General features: G+C 39.0%; 2 protein-coding genes across 2 annotated transcripts; one reads left to right on the forward strand and one right to left on the reverse strand.

Annotated features, from left to right (window-relative positions):
* The first annotated feature begins 5,974 nt into the window (after positions 1-5,974).
* Positions 5,975-13,240, forward strand: misp3 (MISP family member 3). Its single transcript, XM_077719776.1, has 4 exons — positions 5,975-6,762; positions 8,180-10,110; positions 10,717-10,790; positions 11,801-13,240. The coding sequence occupies exons 2-4, from the start codon at positions 8,208-8,210 to the stop codon at positions 11,894-11,896; spliced, it is 2,073 nt and encodes a 690-aa protein (XP_077575902.1). The 5' UTR covers positions 5,975-6,762; positions 8,180-8,207; the 3' UTR covers positions 11,897-13,240.
* Positions 13,241-15,490: 2,250 nt separating this feature from the next.
* Positions 15,491-19,420, reverse strand: LOC144198365 (uncharacterized). The gene is made up of 11 exons (XM_077719324.1): positions 19,242-19,420; positions 18,953-19,101; positions 18,710-18,854; positions 17,733-18,074; positions 17,293-17,574; positions 17,160-17,183; positions 16,991-17,092; positions 16,880-16,910; positions 16,753-16,802; positions 16,589-16,623; positions 15,491-15,794 (listed from the first exon to the last, which is right to left on the reverse strand). The coding sequence occupies exons 1-11, from the start codon at positions 19,300-19,302 to the stop codon at positions 15,705-15,707; spliced, it is 1,311 nt and encodes a 436-aa protein (XP_077575450.1). The 5' UTR covers positions 19,303-19,420; the 3' UTR covers positions 15,491-15,704.
* Between the last annotated feature and the right edge of the window lie 935 nt (positions 19,421-20,355).

Genomic DNA, 20,355 nt, shown 5'->3' on the forward strand with positions numbered 1-20,355 from the left:
ATTGGACTTTTCCCGTATTGACCAGATAGTTTAAAAATGCAGTGTTGCTACCTATATATATATTTGCTGTCCATTGCAAAGACTCTCAAAAATGCTGTGTCAGACTTCAGACTGATAGGACAAATGCTTCAATCACTTGATTTCGACACTTTAAAACTGTTCACCCTCAGGAAAAAGAATTCAACGTGTCTAATAATAAAGCGAATTAAATATTTTCCAGCTTATTTTTCTGAAGACGATCGACTGTGACCAAAAATTCCATACTTGCTGGCATGATTGAATCTAAGGGAGAGTACAACTCTGTACATTGATCACCATGGAACGCGATTCATCGGCCATGTCATCTTTATTTGGCAGTTCAAGCATGGAATCCAATTAAAATGTTCTCGTTTTGTGGACAATGGAAATGTTTTCATTTTTATTGATGCAAAAATTTACAAGACAGAAAGAAGAAGCATAACCTTCAGCTGAAAACGCAATCGCCGAGATCGAAATTGAAGAAATCAACGTCAAGATTCCAGAAACTTGGTTAGTAACTACTAAAAACCTAAGGTATGTCATGTGTGGGAAATAAAGATGTTTTTAGGGAGTTTTGTATGAGACAATAATGCAATATTTAGTGTAGGAGATAAACACTCAGGAGAACAGATTGTTGGAACAGCACCCAGTTTCATGGTAGGTCCAAAATCAATGGGAAACCATTTTATTTGAACAGGGATACCTTAGCTGTCTCCTAGCCGATTGTCAACGCAGCCCATCTAGGGCAAGACTAGACCTGCTATTCAATATTGCAAGTTGAGAAACTAACGTGCCAATTACAGAATGCTGATCCCAGTCTAATTTGTAGGAATGACAGCATGAAAAATTTTGATGCACTCCTATATGAAATGTTGTGAAAACAACAACCATGTCCAAGTTCACGAACATCGCTCCAAGTTTACTGCACAAATGTCACTATGCTTACCTAAGTGCAACATTTTTTGGAAATTTATCAGTGAGTATCCTTAAATCTTTTTTTGCAACATCTTTGCATCCGCCGACAACGCGATAGTTTGGCATTTTGGGGCACACAGTTCACAAAGTGATTCTCATAGGCATATAAGTTGCTGAAAATTACCCGAATATGCAATTACAATTATTGTCGGTTCTGACCCGTGAGACTGATTGTCACTGTATTATTATTATATATATATTTTTCAAATCTGGGTGTCATTTAAGCTGGAAATGTTCCACTATAACGTGCAATCAAATTTGTTTTTCTGCATCAAGGGCAGACAGTGCAGGATTTGACTTTGTTATTTGTTGTCCAAGTAAATGTTTTATAATTTTCGTTGTCTTGTTTGAATTCTGTGAATCATTCAAAGAGTGGAGAGACTTTGTCTGTTCTGTTTGAAATGTAGGACGGTTTTGCCCCTCTATAAAAGCCACCATGCATAGCTCGCAAGTCTGACTGGCAATTTTTGGGTTTATATCTCAAAGGCTTGGCCCCCTCGCTCCTTGATCATGATCTTCCTAGCTTGTGCAGTCATCATGGTCTGCTTGTTGTCCGGCACCGCTTGCGCCCCTCTAGGCTGCGACGAATTGATTAAGCCACTGGTGGACCTATCAGATGACCAGCTGGAGGGAACATGGGGTTTGGTCGCTGCCAGTTTGAAACGAGAGGTAGACGAAGACACCCTCAAGAAAAGAGACAGTGTTGCTTTGGTCTGTTCCGACTCTACTTACGTCCAACGTAACCGCGAGGCGGGCAACTGCCAGTCTTACAAACTTAATGCCACCAAGCAGGACAATGTCATGACCCTGAGGGGTGGCAACTATCTCTTCAAAGCCACCTTCCACCATACTTCCTGCTCCACTTGTCTTTTGTTCCGCTTCGACGTGGAGTCGCCGAGTCACACAACGACTGACCTCTACTTGGTGAGCAAACGGCGAGTGTTGGATGACCATGAGAAGGAAGAGTTTACTGCTCAGGCCAAATGTTTTGGCTTAAGGGAGCCCCTCTGGATGGATCCCACCAAGGAGCTTTGTCAGGCTTGACTGTCTCAATAAATCCCTCCATCCTGTGCTTTCATGTGTTTTGTTATTGCAGAAGTGCCAATCTATTTCATTTAAAATAAATGGATGCCGATTGTCTTCAATATCAAATTAGTTTTATAAAACAAAACAAAAATAACATTCCCAGAGGAATGCCCATTCACAGGCAGGTCACACTTATTTAAATTAACTGTATGTCTTTTTTACAGTTGTTTCCAACTTGTTTTCATTTAGATATTATAAAATGTTTTGAATTAATTTTTTTTATAATTATTGATATTTTTTGCTTATACCTTTTTTTAAATGTAAATGTTTTTTGTTACAATTAATTAGAACATTTAATTTGGGATAAAAATAGTGAATATTATATATCATTTTTATTGCCCACAACACTAATTATACATTTGGATGTCAAATGGTAGCTTCCAAAAAATTGGACAGTAATCTGGCCTTCATGCATGTAATAAAATCTTAAATCATGTTAATGTTAAACTGGTAATTTTAATGGACATGAATACCAGAACACCTCCAACAAACGCCCCTTCTAAACAAACAAACTTGGATCTTTTTTTTCACTACATCTGGTAAAGTACAACTTATTTTAACCTCCTAAGACCCAAACTCTTGCAAGGCGTGAAATTCTATCTTATCTTTGATATTTAGGCTAATTGGGACATGAGTATAAAAACAAAGCATTATCTTTTTACATGATATAGTTTCGGAGAAAAATGATGTCCAGATGTCCACAACATGAGTGGACGCCAGCTCCTATTTAAAGTTGGTTGTATCTAAAATCATGTTTCATAAACCAAATACTGTTTGCATAATCAGCTAAAACTTGGTAGTTGTCTACGGGGTCCCTGCACCTAAAGAAAGACCTCAAGATACCCCATTGGATTTCTGTCAATCATTCAACTGCTGCGTGGTGAAATCTCAGTACAAAAGCACACGACTGCCATTTCCAAGTGAGCATGTGTCCGGTGACAGAGAATCGCACAATGATTCTGTTTGTCTACTCCGTTGCGCTTCTGTGCTTACTGCCAGGCAGCCTCGGCGCCCCCCCGACCTGCGACGAGCGTTGATCGGCATGACTCCGGGACAGGCGGCGGGAAGCTGGGCCGTGGTGGCTGCCAGCATGACAAACGCCCCTGACGAAGACCTCCTCAAGCAAAGAGACAGCATCACTTTCCATGCGTACGACTTCACCTGCGTTCAAGCCAACCGCTTCGGAGATGAGTGCAAATATTACCGCCTCAACGTTACCTTGAATGACAATGTCATGACCCTCAAAGCCATGGGAGTTGTCATGGCGGGGACTTTTTACCTCACCTCCTGTCCGGATTGCTTGGTGTTTGTCTTCAAAGTGGAAGGCCTGGACAGCACTGACCTCTACTTGGTGAGCAAAAGGCGTGAGTTGGGCCAGAGCGAAAAGGAGGAGTTTGTGGCCCAGGCCAAGTGTCTGGGATTGCGGGACCCCATCTGGATGGATCCCACCAAGGCCATTTGTGAAAAGAAGCCAGTCGAAGATGTCTCAGCCTATGGTCCAGACTTTATAACTGAATAAAAATGTTCAATTTTGTACCCACTGTTTGATGTTCCTTTCATAGATAGATACATGCAACTTTTATACGCAAGCATAAAAAAGGTATATTACAATACTCAACTGTTTGAATATGCTAAAACATTAATCCAATTACACTCAGATCTGAAACTCTTTACATTAATCATCAGGCATTTTGTATTGCACTCTGGTGGATATGCACTATTATTTCCATAATATTATGACATGAAGCAATGAATATATATTCATGCCATAATTTCATCACATATTGTTAGAAAACAGTTTTTTTTTACTGACTAACAACATTAGTAGTAAAAACATTTAAAAGACATACATATGGGTTTAACAATAATTGTTTTAGAACTCTTAACATTTGTATGATAGTTTGTAATATAATTTCTAGCTCAATGTGCCCACTATTTGTGAAAAAAAACAATTTGAGTTCTTATTGTGGGAAAAGGTGTTTTAAGTAGATTAAAGTCAATCCCCCCAAAGACTGGGACAAATTGCGTCATGTCATTTCTGAAAAAACACACCAGTGGAATTAGGACTTTTGTTCTTAATTGCTTTTCCCAACTCCAAAACAAACCAAAAAAAATCCACATTAGGAGACTTTGACTCAGAGGAGGGGTGCACCCGCAATTTGTTATCAGTCAATCACATTGCAAAACAACCAATAGCACCCAAGTCCATTCCTGCAGGAGAGACTTTTTTTTTCAGGAAATATGAAAACTATTAGCGTTCCTTCAAGTTAGTATCACTCTTAATTTACTTCCATATTGTGTTGTGCACCAGTATCAACACAAAATTACCCCAAAATCTTATTCAATCACGAATTCAAGCTACGACAGTTATTCAATTAAATTGAAGGGTGCATCCCACTTTCAGGCTTTGACAAACCAAACAAGAAAATAAGATAAGAATTATTTACAGAGGCAACTGAAGGTTACACAATCATCCAAAGCTTTTTCCCCCAAAGGTTATAAGGCCAGGAGTTTGCAAAACTAGGATTGTGAAAATCTGATTAGAACTGACAAGTATTGAATTGCATTTCTGCAAATTTGATGAAATTTTATGTCAGAAAATCTGAGAAAATTCCCTTTTAAAAAGAGTTAGCCACCATATTTCATTGAAATAACCAGACCTCTGAACCTCATTTAGATTTTTTTAGGCGCAATTAGCACCACTATTTTGCTCTAGTATTGTAAAATATTCCTAATTTGGGAGTATCTCTTCCTGCTTAGAAAAGCAAGTTCAAACACAACTTTAACTGCCCAAAAATGTAATTGGACTTTTCCAAGGTAACAGTTTATTTGTAACAAATTCTTAAAATTGAATTAAATTAAATTGAATGCTTTTATTGCGATTATACAAGTGTAGTGAATGCTTTAAATCTAATTATACTTGTATAATTACAATAAAGGCATTCAATTCAATTAAAAAAATACAACTGGTGGTACAACTCACGTAGTTTGTATTTCCCATCAAAACATAGAGTCATAGTCCAGCTTGGGAGTTTTTAGTATTGCACAATTACAAAACAACTTTAAAAGGGGCTAGCGTTCTCCTGTAGGCAATATTGGGGAAAGTCACCAAGAGAACATGCAGTCAGCAGGAACTTTTGGTCTATGTGCCGTATTAGCGTGCACCTTGTGGTCCTTCGTCAACTCAGCCTCTCCGGCCTGTGAAGACCTGGTTCGACCTCTGGTGATAGCCGACCCCCAACTCTTATCTGGTCGCTGGGCTCTAATTTCCGGTGGATTAGCGGACCAGCATCAACTTTCATTCTTTAAGCTACGAGAAAGCGCCAGTATCGATGTCAGCGTGTGCCCTGGTCGTGACATTTCATACACGCCCAGAGTCAACGTCCAGGGAAAGTGCCACTCCAGCACTCACAACGTGACCCTGGAGGGCAGCACTGTTCAGTTCCGCGACAAAGGCAACATCAGCGTGAACTTACTCTACACTTCCTGCGCGGATTGTTTGTTATTGCGTTTCGATAACAGCGAAAACATGGTAGTGCGGGCATACCTCTTCAGCAGGAACAGAGAAGTGAGCCAAGAAGAGAGGAAGGAGTTCACAGCTCAGGTAGCGTGTTTGAACATGCTTCCACCCGTTTGGTTGGACCCCAGCAAGGCACTTTGTCCAAAAGGGACTCCCACAATGCAAGAGGCTTGTGCTTAATGTCTGGTTTATTCTATTCAATGAATAATAAAATATTTTTAGCTGTGTCTACTGTCAATGATTAAAAGCTGACCACACGCATAACAACAAAGAGTCAATTGGGTCAAATATTGAAGGAGAGATTGATAAATGTTTGGGGTCAGCCACATCCTTCAATAATTGGATAATACTATAAGGTACAAATATATACTGATTATTTGGGGAAACAGTAATTGAGCCTTTCACTCTTTTCCAATTAAAAATGATGTTTTCCGATATTTCACACATGCACCAAGGTTGGAAGTTAGGGAGGTGCTAAGGGTGTGGTCGGTCTTTTTGGGTCGTGGTTTTGGGGCGTAATGGAGGCATGGTTTGGGGGGAAAGCATATAGAACAGATGTCAGATGGTGTGCAGGGCAATAAATGTGTTTTCAGTTTAAAATATCTCAGTCAAAACAGTCTCAAAAACAAGGTATACGCACAATATCAATACGCCTAGGAAACAGCTCCAAAACTTTCCTTCATGGCATGTTTTTAACAATTTTATACCCATTTTTGATAAATCTAATATTAACATAAAATGAAATATGAAAGGAACAGACATGATTATATTTTTACAAAGGACACTGCTAGTTTGTGCATTTGGTATTTTTTGTGGCTGTTTGTTTCTTATTTATTTTTTTCTCATTTCCCTTACTTCTGTTCACTTTTTTTTCATGTTGTTGTAATGTATTTTAAGAAAACTCATTAATTCAAGTGAATAGGCTGTTGGTCTAAACTAGCACGTGTAACTCCCAAACCGGATTAGTATTCTTAATCCACAGCGGCAATAAAGTTATCCTCTTGTGCCCGTGTGCGCATTGTCAATATGATTTAGGCATTAGGCAGTGATTGCTGGTCAGCACTGTGCACTGCAGATGTGAGTGCTGAGGATGATGGAAGGAGTGTGCTTTTAAGAATAATAATGTGTCGCAACTTGTGAGCAACTTTGGTCATTATTAACAGGTAAGTGAAAAGGTTTCAAATAATAATAATGTTTTCCTTTGTGTTGTTAGACGTGTCAAAGTCTCCTGTGAGTAATTCAATTTTAAAAAAAAATCATTTTGATAGTATGTGTACTAGATGTATTCTTAATGATGTCAAGACTTTGCTGTTCTTTTCATAACAACATAAATAGCTGTTTTGAATGAAGATAAATGCAAACCTGTTACGTAATGTGTTTTAACGTGCAGTTTCATCGTACTTTTTGGGCATATAGATTAAAATAACATTGCTACAAAGTTCATTCGATATTACATTTAGTGGAAATCCCTATAAATCACAATAATTATTCCAAATTTCTGTTACTTCAAAACAAATTTTAATATTGTGATGGCTAACTAAACACGGAAGGAATGTGCATTTTCTTTAACAAAATTCCTCTGTTTTTCATACTGATGCTCTACATTTCAGTATAATTAATGTATAGCTTTGGCCCCTACCATGATTAGTCCCAAATTTGAAATTTGGCCAAGCCAAAATGACCCTTAACATGAAGTGTATATGTGTGTGCTGGCCAAGACAGAAATAACACTGAATGGTGTTTGTGTATGTGCTGTCGCGTGCACGCTTTACTACCGGTCTTTAAGCTGATTAAATTAAAGGTGGTTTTATGAGCTGCACAAAGGCCACCTGTGCACTATTGTAGACTAACAATATCCCATTAAAGGCAATGAAAGTGAAACAGTGTGACAGTCATTAAGGATTAAAGGTGACGATGATTGGTTATGGAACATCGCCTTATCTGCGCCCAATGAAGTTCGCACGGAATCCTTCGATACAGACTGTGCAAATTGTATTTCCCTTGTATACAGTAAGCTGTTAATATCGCATCCAGTGTTGGACACGTACGTTAAAGCAATTACAAAAACTATCGCCTCGTTGGCTTGCTTTTGATGCCTCATTGAATTTAAGACCTTTCAATCCCTGCCAACAACAGGTAATATGAGGTCATTCTATAAAGCTGAAAGAATTATCTGAAAAGCAAAGTATAATTAACCCATTACCTGCTAGGGTCCTGCATTGGCCATCCAATCCATTTTTAATGTGAAGGTTGGCAGTGATCATTCACCATAGCAGTGACATTCAAAATGGATTAAACATGTGTTTAATTTATTTCATTAATTGGTTGATTTGGTTAACTGCTCTAAAAATGTAAGAGTTAGACGTTTAAAGGGTTTATTGTATTCTACCGTGTTATGATTGAGGGACATAACTTGCTTATTAAAACAAAATCAACTATTTTAACTGTATTTACCATATTTGACAACTTGCTCAACATTGGTCACACAGCTGTTGGCTTTGTGGTCTTGCTACAGAGTAAATGATCCCTGTGGTGTTTCTCTCTCTGTTTTGTCATTTTAATACTTACTCAACTGTCTAGAGATCAAACGATTTTCACTGCCATCACCATGGAAACAGAGGCCCCGCAAAGGCAAGAGGGTCCCATCGGCTCGCTCGAGGAGCTACAATGCCAGATGCAACGTGAAGTGGACACTAGACTCGATCCCGCAGTGCTTGACGAAAAAGCACCCAGAGAACCGATAGAGGATGCTGACGTAGAACAGGGATTTAAGGATCAAGGGCAAACCCAAGATAATATGACCGAATTGGTCGAAGCTCCACAGCATGCCATCAAGTCCCCCAAGGGATCAGATATGTTCAAGAAACTGATTGGTCAAGGTGTTTTCTTTGAACCTCTACTGAAAGACGATTTGCCCAGTTTGGAGGTGGAGCTACCAGAGTTGCCAAGTGATGATGAGATCAATCTAGATGACCACTTGCCTGAATGTTGTCAGAATGAGGATGTTCCCCTAGCAGCCGACTCTTTTCCAAGATCACCTGAAACTGTGACTCACCAATTTCCACTGGATGCATGTGTACCTCCTATGACTGTTGAAAAAGAGGAACCAAACACGTGCAATCCAAATTCCTTGACAATCACAGCCCCGGATGGTATATCCCCAAACAGCCAGCAGGGAGAGCTACTGCCCCAAAGGCAAGACGAGCTCACTCCCACGGGCTCGAACCAGGAAGCTGCTCAACAGGTGCTCGAGCGGAACTCTGCACCTTTGTCTGGCGTTTCCATGGAGCCGCCCAATCAGGGTGGGGCATTTTCAAAAGGCTCTGTCTGTGTTGTCACAGAAAGAGAGAGACCGGCAGACTGGACAGTGGAAAGGAGAGAGGGAGAATGCAAAACACAAGAGCAGACACAAAGTGGAGAGAATAAAGTGGATGGGCAAGAGTCACGTGACGTACTGGTCCAGGAAAAGAAGAGAGAAAACAAGGACAGTCCTCAAGCCGTTAGAATGGAGTGTGACTCAAGCGACGACAACCAGAGTGACAGCGGATTATCAGTGGACTTCCCATCTCGCAGCACAGCAAACACTGCCAATGCCCCACGAGAAACTCAGCCCAACGAGACCCCCATTGAGAGGGAGATCCGGCGAGCCATAGAGCGAGAGCGTAGTCTAAGGAGATCCAGGGGGCTTCCGAATGCATCCACTGAGTATGTTGATATCCCCCTGACTAAAAACGTTCTCAACCAGGAACTCACTGCCAAGTCGGAGAAATTCCAAAGCATTGACAGGGAGCTGGCCGGGAAAATGATGCAGCATGAGATCCACGAGGATGTCAACCGTGAGCAAGCTCTGGTCAAGCTGGGGAAGGTTTCCGGTTTCTATGATAAAGGGACTGTTCGTCAACTAAAAGAGAAAAAACAGCTTTTCGAAGCTTTTCAAAAACCCATTGAGTCACTTTTCACTGTGTCCAGTAGCAGCAGCAGTTCCAGCTGCTCTTTGGATACCCGGGATGAGGTCATATCACAGGTACCCACTATGAACAGCTTGGAAAGGAGACCGAGTAGAGAACCTCTGGAAAGTGCTTATATGTCGTCCACTCCTAGGGGACCGGGCCTATCCGAGGGAATGTCATGCCAAGTCATAATTGTGGAGAAAAACGCGAATGCCCCGGCACAGAAGCAGCACTGTACTAACGAGAAAGTAGACAGCATTGATCGGGAAGTTTCTAATGTCCTCCCATCGTGTTCGGGAGGGTACTCTTTAGAGCTGGAAGCAGAAGAGATGTTGTCAAAGGAGAACCCCTTCTTCAAGCTGCGCTCTCTCACAAACGATGTCAAAGTTGAGCAGGATATCCGCGAAGCTCAAGAGAGGGAAAAAGAGCTCCGCAAGCAGAGGATCAACCTGTATGGGGTTACGGAAATAGGAGGTCATGGGCGGCCAGTCGATTTGGAGAGAAGAAGCGTCCATTCATCTGGTCTTGAGTCTTCCAGCAGAGCCGGTGGACATACAGAAGGTTAGTCTACCACAACACAGAGGCATGCTATTTCAAACCAAGCATTGTGGTTTCTGTCCTGTCTTTTTTATGGCTGCTATGGGATTGGATTGTAGTTCTTTGGTTGAAGGCCAAACATTTACGTTGCAAGAAAGAATTCAAAATTCTCCCGAGATGTAACCTATTGGCAACAAACCAAACCTTCACACGGGGTTCTCTACCATGCGCAAATATGTAAAATGTTAGAACAACATAATTTCACAAATGAACAATATTGATATTTTTCAACATTAAATCAAAATTCAAATAGTTCACATAGTTGGTTCATAGTCAAGTTTAGAAAAATACGATATTGCATGCATGTTTGTTATCAGGAAGGTGTTCCTGTCAACCTTTGTGTGGGTCTGAACTGTAACACATGGTATCAAAAATGCAAGAAATATATCACAAAGTGAACGGGGTGTGTTTATGTTGACGCTGGACAAATAATTGTATACCTTGGTCTTCCATTTATTGTATTACATTGATTGCTGAAGTTGTGTATAGCGAGATATCTCACAATATAGCTTATACATGAAAATGCAAATTATTTCTGAACTGCTCCCTAATTTCTTCTGTCTCCACCAGCCCATCCATCTGTTGGAAAGCTGGTTACGTGGCCCCCAAGCCAGGAGCATAGAGACACAGTGGACCAGCCAAAGGTGACTGAAGTGACCTCTTGATACTTTATTCTCAAGTTCATGTGACCTTATTGTGTTTCAATACAAACATGAAGAAATTGCTAAAGATGACACACTATTAAAATTTCGGTTAGCCCAGTTTTATTATTTTCTCAAAGTCTATGAATAGGAGTCAAGAGAGATGTTAAGTAATCTCTGAAGTTTTCCAGGCTACCTGCCACTAAACCATGAGGGGGCATTCCATTGGGGTGAATATAAATGTATATTCCTGTTGAAAAGTTCACAGACTTCAATGCAGGCAGGAAACAAGCATATCCATGGCACAAAATGTGGGCCAAAAACATCTGATAACTCTCAGAACACACAGCGAGCAGCTTATCGTCATAGATAAGACGACAGGGGAAAAAAAGAGTCTGGGAAGTGTGTGTAGGTTGATGTGTGTGCATGAGTGTGTGTGTGTTACCTGCCTTTAGGGTTCTTACATCTATTTAAGTGTGTTCACTTTCTTTCTGTTCATCATCTCCACTTATTACTGTGCTATAATAAACAGTGTAGATCTCGCCTCAAAGGTGCCTGGAGAGTGAGAGTCACCCAAAGAGATCACATAGAGAAGAAAAATATACTGAAGGACTATTTTCCATTCATGTAGCACTCAAACATATTTTGACACACGTCTAAACCCACAAAACAGGAGTGTATTGTACAGTGGTACCTCGACATACATCTCGCACCACCATTGATGATGATAGACGTCCATTATTTTGTGGTTCACTTTCATCCTTCAGCAGTAAGTTTAAATAAGTTTGTCACTAGTATATGTTCTTTTGATTATTGACGGTGGTTATTTTATTAGGATGAATGAATGGAAAATACATTGTAATGTTGCAAAACCCAAACATCAGGTCATCACGCTCCATTTTAAATCCTCTTCATACATTAAATTGTCTTTTTTTTCTTTTTAAATGTCTTCTTACTTCTTGTGTCTTGCTCATTTTTTGGTTAACCCACAATAATTTCTGATTGTCCTTTAGGTGGTGAAGCCCCCCCACAGTCAGAGAAACAAGACCCCCCTTGTGCACTTGTGGGAGTCGGGCATGTTCAATGGAAAAACCCTGCAAGAGCAATGAGGTGGACAACGTTTTTTAATTAAAAAGTGAAGGTTTTGGGACTTGGTGTCAATGAAGAAAAAAGTAATAGCGAGAAAGAGGTCAAGATTGATGTCAGACACAATGAAAATGACTTTAAACTGCATTAACACATGCTTTAATTTTAAGAAATTTATACTGTAAATCTAGCCTGATTTGACTTTCCAAAATATCAGCTACCAGCGAATTAAAAAAAAACACTTATATATTAATAATGTTTCACTTTGGAATCAAATGCCATTACGTACAAAATCCATGCAAAAATCCTTTTTTGCGCTTATGCCAGCTATTTTTGAAATTCATAAATATGTGATCATTTTAAATACACGTAAGTATATTTGATTTTTATTCTTCACTAACTGTTCCTACTATTTTCTCCTTTTACCATAGCGCTTGAACACGTACATATAATTTAATCCATCGCTTTATTTTCTTCTGTGATCACAAAAAAGTTGACAATTTTCTAATGAGCTTGTCACCCAGTGGAATGAGCAAACAAAGAGGTTTAATCTTGGAGCTGCCCTAATTCGCTGCGTTACGCTGAAGATTTTGCAGGTGAATTATGATAGTCCAGAGTACACACGTGAATCAAAGCGCCTGTATTGTAGCACTCTTTGACACCTCCCTGAGTCATGCAGTAGTTGCTGCCCTTTGGAATGAAACTTGGTGATAGTAAGCAGGCCTGAGGCTTCTCACATTTTTTTTAACTCTTTCAGTGCCATTGACAATGATAGAAGTCCAATCATATGGCTGTTTTGTATTGGGTGTCTATTTCTGACAATGGCAAGCCATTTAGTTATTAATGCAATGTTATGTTTTGCAGAAAGAATAGGAGTTTTTTTATATACATATATTGTATACCTGAGATAATGGCCTTATGCCATAACTGTCAAAGATTATGATCGGGATGTAATAATTGTTCATTCATCCATGTATTTTTCTTCCATTTTTTTTATCTTTTAGAAAATTTGACTAAAAAGAGCAGTTATTCTTTTTAAAAACGGAGTTCTATTACATTGTACACAAGTGAACGTCAAATTTTGACAAAAGTTTTATTTCTTGTGTCAAAAATGTTTTATGGCAATGAGAATTTTTAGTCAAAGTTTATTAGGCAAAAGTTGATTTATTTAGACATCGTTTTACTCATTAAAATGTATATATATATTATTAAATTCATGATTTACCTAACATGAGTTAGGTTGCCTTATTGTTTTTTAATGTTGGTTAGGAATAATATTGTTGGAAAAACAATATCAAACTGTCGCTGTTGTAGATGATTAATTATGATGATGAATAATAAATATTCTCAAGTAGTCAAACAAGTAGTGGCCTTTCAAAATCGCACTATGGTTTTCTCGCCCATTACAAACAAAAATTGTATTGGCTTTATTGAATACTATTGTAGTGCTTGTGAAGGTTGGCTGTCAATTATTGACCTGTGACTCACTTGCGGCCAAACCCATACGTAAAGCAAATTATTAATAACCATAAATAAATGAGGCATCTGACTTTGGTGTGAGTAAGCATGGAAACGATTCCCGCTTGGTGGTGCTATGATTGGGCGTAGGAATGGTTGTCCATGTGTACCCTACGGCTCACTAGCGATCTGTCTAAGCCTTTTGGCCAAAGTTCGCTGGGATAGGCTCCAGCAATATAGAAGATGAATGAAATAAATAAAATACTTAACATCCAATCGTGAGTAGAAATGGACGTATACAGGATTGGAGATGATATTGAGGAATTTGTTTGAATGATTTGGTTGACATCCATGGAGGATTGGCGGGTAGCCAATGAGTATAAATATGTAAGCACTGTCATTCTATTCAAAATGAGATACGGAAGTGGTCAAGCATGAAAAGGAAGTTCAGCCAAAAAAAGAAACCACTGTACCACAGATAAATCTCGAGCAAAGGTTATTCAATATCGGTAAGCCACATTTGAACCATAACCACTGTTTTTTTTCATGTTTTTTTTTCAAATAGATTGACTACATTAGTATATTACTATTATACTATACTAAAGTTAAATCTGCACTCCACAGGTAGTTCTCCTACAGCCCTTTACGAACCACTGCCACTTTACTTTACTGCCACCATTATCATATGGACTGAGCAAATATGAATGCTAGTGCCAATGAAACTTGAGCTTTCGTACTTTTTACTAAAAAGGTCACCATGGCAATGAAAGATTGTTTTTTTTTCCTGAGGCCAATTACTTTAACTGCAAGGTTGGATTTTTACATACTTCTTCTGATAGATTGTTCAAAATTCTGCAAAATATTTTGGGGGTAAGATAAAAAAAAATTAGCTGAGCTTCATATGTATGTGCTCCTTTCCTAATTTGAGTGTCCAAACATGCTTGACATGTGTCTGTTCTAGAGTAGTAACCCTTTTATGCCCACCAACATCAAAAATCTCCTCTGCAATGGGAAATTTTTGGGTATGTCAGTTTTTTAAGGGCACATCTCTCTTCTCTTTGGCTTTGAAGAATAGCACGCTACTTCTCATCCCACTAAAACTGTTGCGTATGCATAGCACAAATCAGCTCAGTGATTATTTTATTTTACACTGCATTGCCATAAAATGTGTAATGAATGGGGTCTTAAAATCCAATGATGCCACCATATTTTCCTTGAAGCTATAATATACACAACGTATCAACATCATTTGCCCACATAAGAACATATTTTTTTCATCATAATGCTTATTATTGTTTGTGTTATCTGCCCAGAACAATTAGTTGAGCTTCTCGGCTCTTACCTCACCGGATAATGTGGTATGTTAATGTATTTAATATGGATTGAATGGAAACTGTTGGAGTGGTAAATATGTAAAATTTCTTGCAAACTCATCATAAACAATTTTGTTTTATTTTATATATCAAAAAAACAATATCCCTACTTTGCCAATTTGTATTGTGATCCCGAGAAACCTGTTCATCTGAATTTGTTACTAAGCAACCAAATAATTAGTCAAGCATCACCAAATCAAACCTGCTAAATTCTTAATACATGTAAATGCAACCAATTGGGTGTGAATGACATTGAGGTTGCAAATCACATGCCATTAAATGCTACGTGATCTTGAGAGGTTGTGATGAAAACTGCCGTACAAAACAACGGCTCAATTCATGCAAATGGGTGAGGCTACCTTAAGAGGGGAGATAAAAGGGGCTGCTAACTTTGTCTACACTGTCCAAGCCTCCTTGTGTATTATTTTGCAAATAGCAGAGTAATCACAATAAACATTACAAATATATATATATATATATATATATATATATATATATATATATATATATATATATATATATATATATATATATATATATATATATATATATATATATATATATATATATATATATATATATATATATATATATATATATATATATATATATATATATATATATATATATATATATATATATATATATATATATATATATATATATATATATATATATATATATATATATATATATATATATATATATATATATATATATAATAATTATATCAAAATGAATGATGAATAATAATTATAATAAATAGATCCGATAATATAAAGCACATGTACTGTAGGCATGTTTTATTCAGTCATAATGGCTTCCTGACAGGTAAATAAAGTAAACATCACGTCCTGTCTAATTGTGCAAGTGTGCCTCTCCACATGAAATAGGAAATTGGAAAAAAGGAAATTGTTTTTCCTGTCCCGCTGTGTTCAAAGCTAACGGAAGCGTCACAAACACACAATAATAAAGCATAAATATAAACAGAAAGACATTTCTAAGGGACGGGGTTTGTGAAAGTGGAGTGGGAGTTCCATGATGGGGATCTGCAGGAGGTTTCTGTGCACATCTCCCCGCTGATCCATCCCTGTACACACACACACACACACACACACACACACACACACACACACACACACACACACACACACACACACACACACACACACACACACACACACACACACACACACACACACACACACACACACACACACACACGCACACGCACACGCACACGCACATCTACATCATCAATGCAATCACAACGCAAGCTCTAAGGAACTCAGCATGAAAGCATTTCCTGCAGTATAGCCTCTAGTTTAGTTTGTCTCTGTGTTTGGTGAACTCTCACAGGTTGGGGGATTTTCACATTTGGATCTTTCCCAAACTGGTGTGCCCCGCCTTTTGCCTGAGGTCAGCTGGGATAGGCCCCAGTACCTCCCGCGACCCTTGTGAGGTTAAGCGGTTCAGAAAATGAATGTATACATACATGAAGCAACTGTCTTTCCCATAACGATTATTTATACCAGGTGTTATCTGTCCTTTCAATCACTTAACACTATCAGAGACAACATCAAGACTATAGATTGTAATTCACATTATAATTAGTTCCGATTGGAAATCTATGGTCAATTTTTAAAAGGTTAAGTGATATAGTCAATTGATCACTTCACCAGAGATACTTCTGCAAATTTGCGTGAGCAGCAAATCCTCCTAGGCATTGACCTTAACCTCAATATAAGTCTTATCTTTATTTGTACGAGGTTTGTAACAAAGGTTGAAAAATGTATGGGTAGCTGATATTTTGCTGAGAAATCATTGGAGGATTTTTCTTGATGTTGGCAATTGGGATAAAAAAAACTGATGAATAATAATTACCTGGGATGTGACATTGGTCCGGCTAAGGGTTAGGTCTGTGGGAAAAAAATATGATAGTATCATTTCAGAACTTTCCATTTTCCAAGATACATTTTGAGGGTTACCTGAATGGAATATGAATGACTGGTTAGGAATCACTGTGCAAGAATAAAAAAGAGCCTCACCAACAACATGGTCCTTCGCATGGACTTGAGTCCAAAATTTTGCCTCCAGCCTAAATTAGATACATATGTTAGTATTTCGTTTTTATTGAGGTGAATGGAAAATCAATATTTACACTTGAATCAGTACCTTGTCTTCTTTTCATCAGCTGTGGCTTTCACTTCAGGAAAACAAAGCATATTTGAGGTTGCAGAAAAAAGGAGAAACATCAGGAGAGGCGCACTGGTGGAAAAAAAGTACCTCTTTTGTGAATTACCACCGCAAGTAAGGCCAGTGAGCAGAGAAACAGCACCACCGCAGAAAGGGATCCAAGCATAAGAGGCCAATCTACATTAGATATTTCTGCACATATAGGGCAATAACCGGTTAAATAAGGTATGAAAACTTTTTCACATTAATATAATCATACCTGTGTTAGTTGGAGGAGGGAGAACTGAAAAAGAGAAGAATTTTTGCATGTAAATCATTGCAAAACGTTATTTAGGAAAGACTCCAGCGCACAAGTGAGCCAAAAGAAGAAAAGCGCCTAAAAAAATGAATACCTTTGGAGACCGTCAAAGGGCGACTGCGTTCAGAATAAGTCCATTGTCCTCCCAAGAAGATGCTGTACTGGCACTGGTACAAGGCCACTAGGGTGTCCTGTACTGGCATTGGGAAGGTGGTCTCATGGCTAGTGACCTGTATATGGTGACTGGCCACAGGGAGTTGGCTGTCCAGTAGGTACAGGGTGAACACTGCTCCGGGGTATGCAGGAGAGCCCTTACAGAGCATGTGCCACACTTGTGTGCTTTGTTCAAGAACTAAAGTAGGTACAGGGAGAACATCTGGACACACACACACAAAAGAAAATTAGTAGCTGTTGTATATCAAATGCAAATATTGTGGCCTACATAACCCAAAATGTGATGCCTACATGTGATTTGATGGCATTTGGAAGGACAGACAGACAACTGAAACTGACAAACAGTATCAGTTACTATACCTTTCACATAGATTTGAATCTTGTTGCTGATAGTTGAATGAACTACGTTCTCCCCTGTCGTCGTCTGGTAGAGGCAGGCATACTCGCCACGTTCTTCCTTTGTCACTGGCCCGACACTAAACAATCCCAATTGAGATTCCAAGTTTGACACCCTGGCGTCATGTTGCTGACTGGTCATTGAATCCTTAAGCAACGTGAATGAAGTTGCTTTTGAGGAAGATTGAAGAGCAGGGACAGAACATCTGAAGTACAAAACTTCGTCAAGTTCCACAATCCCACTGCGTGGCTCCACTGATAAGACTGGAGATGGCAAGGTGGGTACACCCTGTGTAGGTACAAAATCTGTGGCACACACAGAATGAAGGTCAGGTTTCAAGAACTCTATTCTGCTATGTTTGCTTTACATCCAAAGCAGCAGGAAATCGCAGTGTTAATTCTCATTTGGTCGCTTCGCAACCAGCAACAAATATGGTCAGGCTTCTGTTATCCAACTGTTCTTAACTGTTCCATTTCCACTATACTGTGCTTTTTATAGAAAGTTTCCAATTTGTAGGAACAGTTTGTGGAGAGACTTTGAGGTAGGATTTTAAGCATAAAAAAGACACCACAAGACCGTTATAGTGAACATCTTTTGAGCGCTCGTACCCTGCCGCGGTTTACCGCAGTTGCTCGCCAAACCCCCTGCTGTAACCGTCTGCAGCATGCATTGTGTTTGATGTCAGGAATAGGCGGGCGCTTACTATATGAAACGCAGGATGTAACTACTGCGACTCACACACACCGCACACACACATAGACCACAGAACAATGAGAGATCATAAGAAGCACCTGCAACAGCAGCGGATGGGAGTGTTTATGTATTATTTCATGCCACGCGTGCCAATAAAATCAGTGCAGAATGATTTTGAATCAAAATAACAAGGAGGCAATAGTGACTTTTTTATGGTGTATAATTAATAAGTCAAAGTTTCTCTTACTTGCATGATGTTGGATGGTTAAATATGGACTGACAGCACTGTAGAAGCCCTGCTGGTTCTTGTATGAACAGCAAAAATGTTCTGTCGCATTGAGTTGGACGGTGAAGAGGACATCTTCGGTGGGGGACCGCTCCAGTGAATCCACCTTAAAAAGATTGATTAAAAAAAAGAATGGATACATGATTATGTGGAAGCACACGCGAAAGGTCCCGAACCAAAATAGTACTAGCAAGAATAAAAAACCTCTTGTTGTAATCTGAATAGCCTGAAGAGAACCCCTAGATGGCCTTCCGAGGTCTGGCAAAGCAGGACCAGAGAGTTCCCGGATCGTGAACGAATCAGGACTTTAGGTGCTGGGAGGGTATTATGAGACGTGGAAGCCCAAATTGTTCCTTCATAAAAGAAGTAAACATTACACTAAAGCAACTAGTTCCCCTTTAAGATGAAGCAACAATACAGCAAGGCAATATTCAACACACCAATTTGCGGTAGATAATTATGGACAACCATAGAAATGGACAGTTTTGCTTACCCCATATAGGGAAAGAAGTTAGGAGCAGAGTTTGTATCCAAAGTGACCGTCTGCTTCGCATTTTTAATTGACACAGAAGTGGCTGATCAAAGCTGCCCTCAGCAAAAGCTGTTCTCTCTCTTCCTCTCTCGGATTTCTTAATACATATGACATCCTCCTTAAGTCATGTGTGGTGCTGTGATGGAGGGGGTTGAACCTGTAAACACTTCCTCTCGAAGTGGAGTCCACCGGTCGGATGCATGATATAATGAGAATAAATAGCCGGCCCACTATTGTCACTTCTTTTGTCTGTTATTTCTTTAGCTGGTGGCGATATTTTATCGGGGGCAATGAAAGCGGAGCATTTTTGATGGAGGAGTTTTCTCCAAACCCATATAAACTTTGAATAATTTCCAAAAGAACCACCTAGTTGTCAGTTGTGGAAAATCAAGCCGTTCCTGCAACCCTGATGAAAACAAGCGTGATAGAAAATGAACAGATGAAAGAATATGTACAAAATGATATTGTGGTGAATGTTTTTCATAGATGACCCAATAACCTTTATGTAACTTCAATAATCACTGGACTATGAATGTATTTCAGCATCCCACACGGCTCGAGTTGTCTGCTTGTATGACATGCTTCCTGAACACCAACAAATGGCTGGAGAGGTTTTTATTCAACAACAGAAATGTTGTGCAGCCACAGGTAAACTTCAAAATATATCCACCAACATATGATATGGTGGGATATGATATAGTATATGCATATGATATGGTGGGATATAATATAGGATATGCATATGGTATATAGAAAATCTAGCAAATATATTCATCACAGTCGAATTATAGACTTCAATGACAGTATATATGAAAAATAAAAAAATGGGCCAGCTGTCCTTGCTATTGTATTAGACTTCTGATTGACACATGGACCAAAGTATATTGATATCATGTAGTAAATACCATTTCTATGCAAATTTTTTATTGAAGCTAAGACTGTGTCTCTGAAGAGTCAGACAAAGTTCCTGAGATAAAGTAGAAACTTTTATTTTATTTAAAGAAAACCTGTCACGCATGTTTTCCCTTTGACATTGTTAGGTCAAATTTACTAAAAGGGAAAAAAAGAATGACAG

The sequence above is a fragment of the Stigmatopora nigra genome, chromosome 6 (assembly GCF_051989575.1).
Source record: "Stigmatopora nigra isolate UIUO_SnigA chromosome 6, RoL_Snig_1.1, whole genome shotgun sequence".
Classification (NCBI taxonomy): Eukaryota; Metazoa; Chordata; class Actinopteri; order Syngnathiformes; family Syngnathidae; genus Stigmatopora; species Stigmatopora nigra.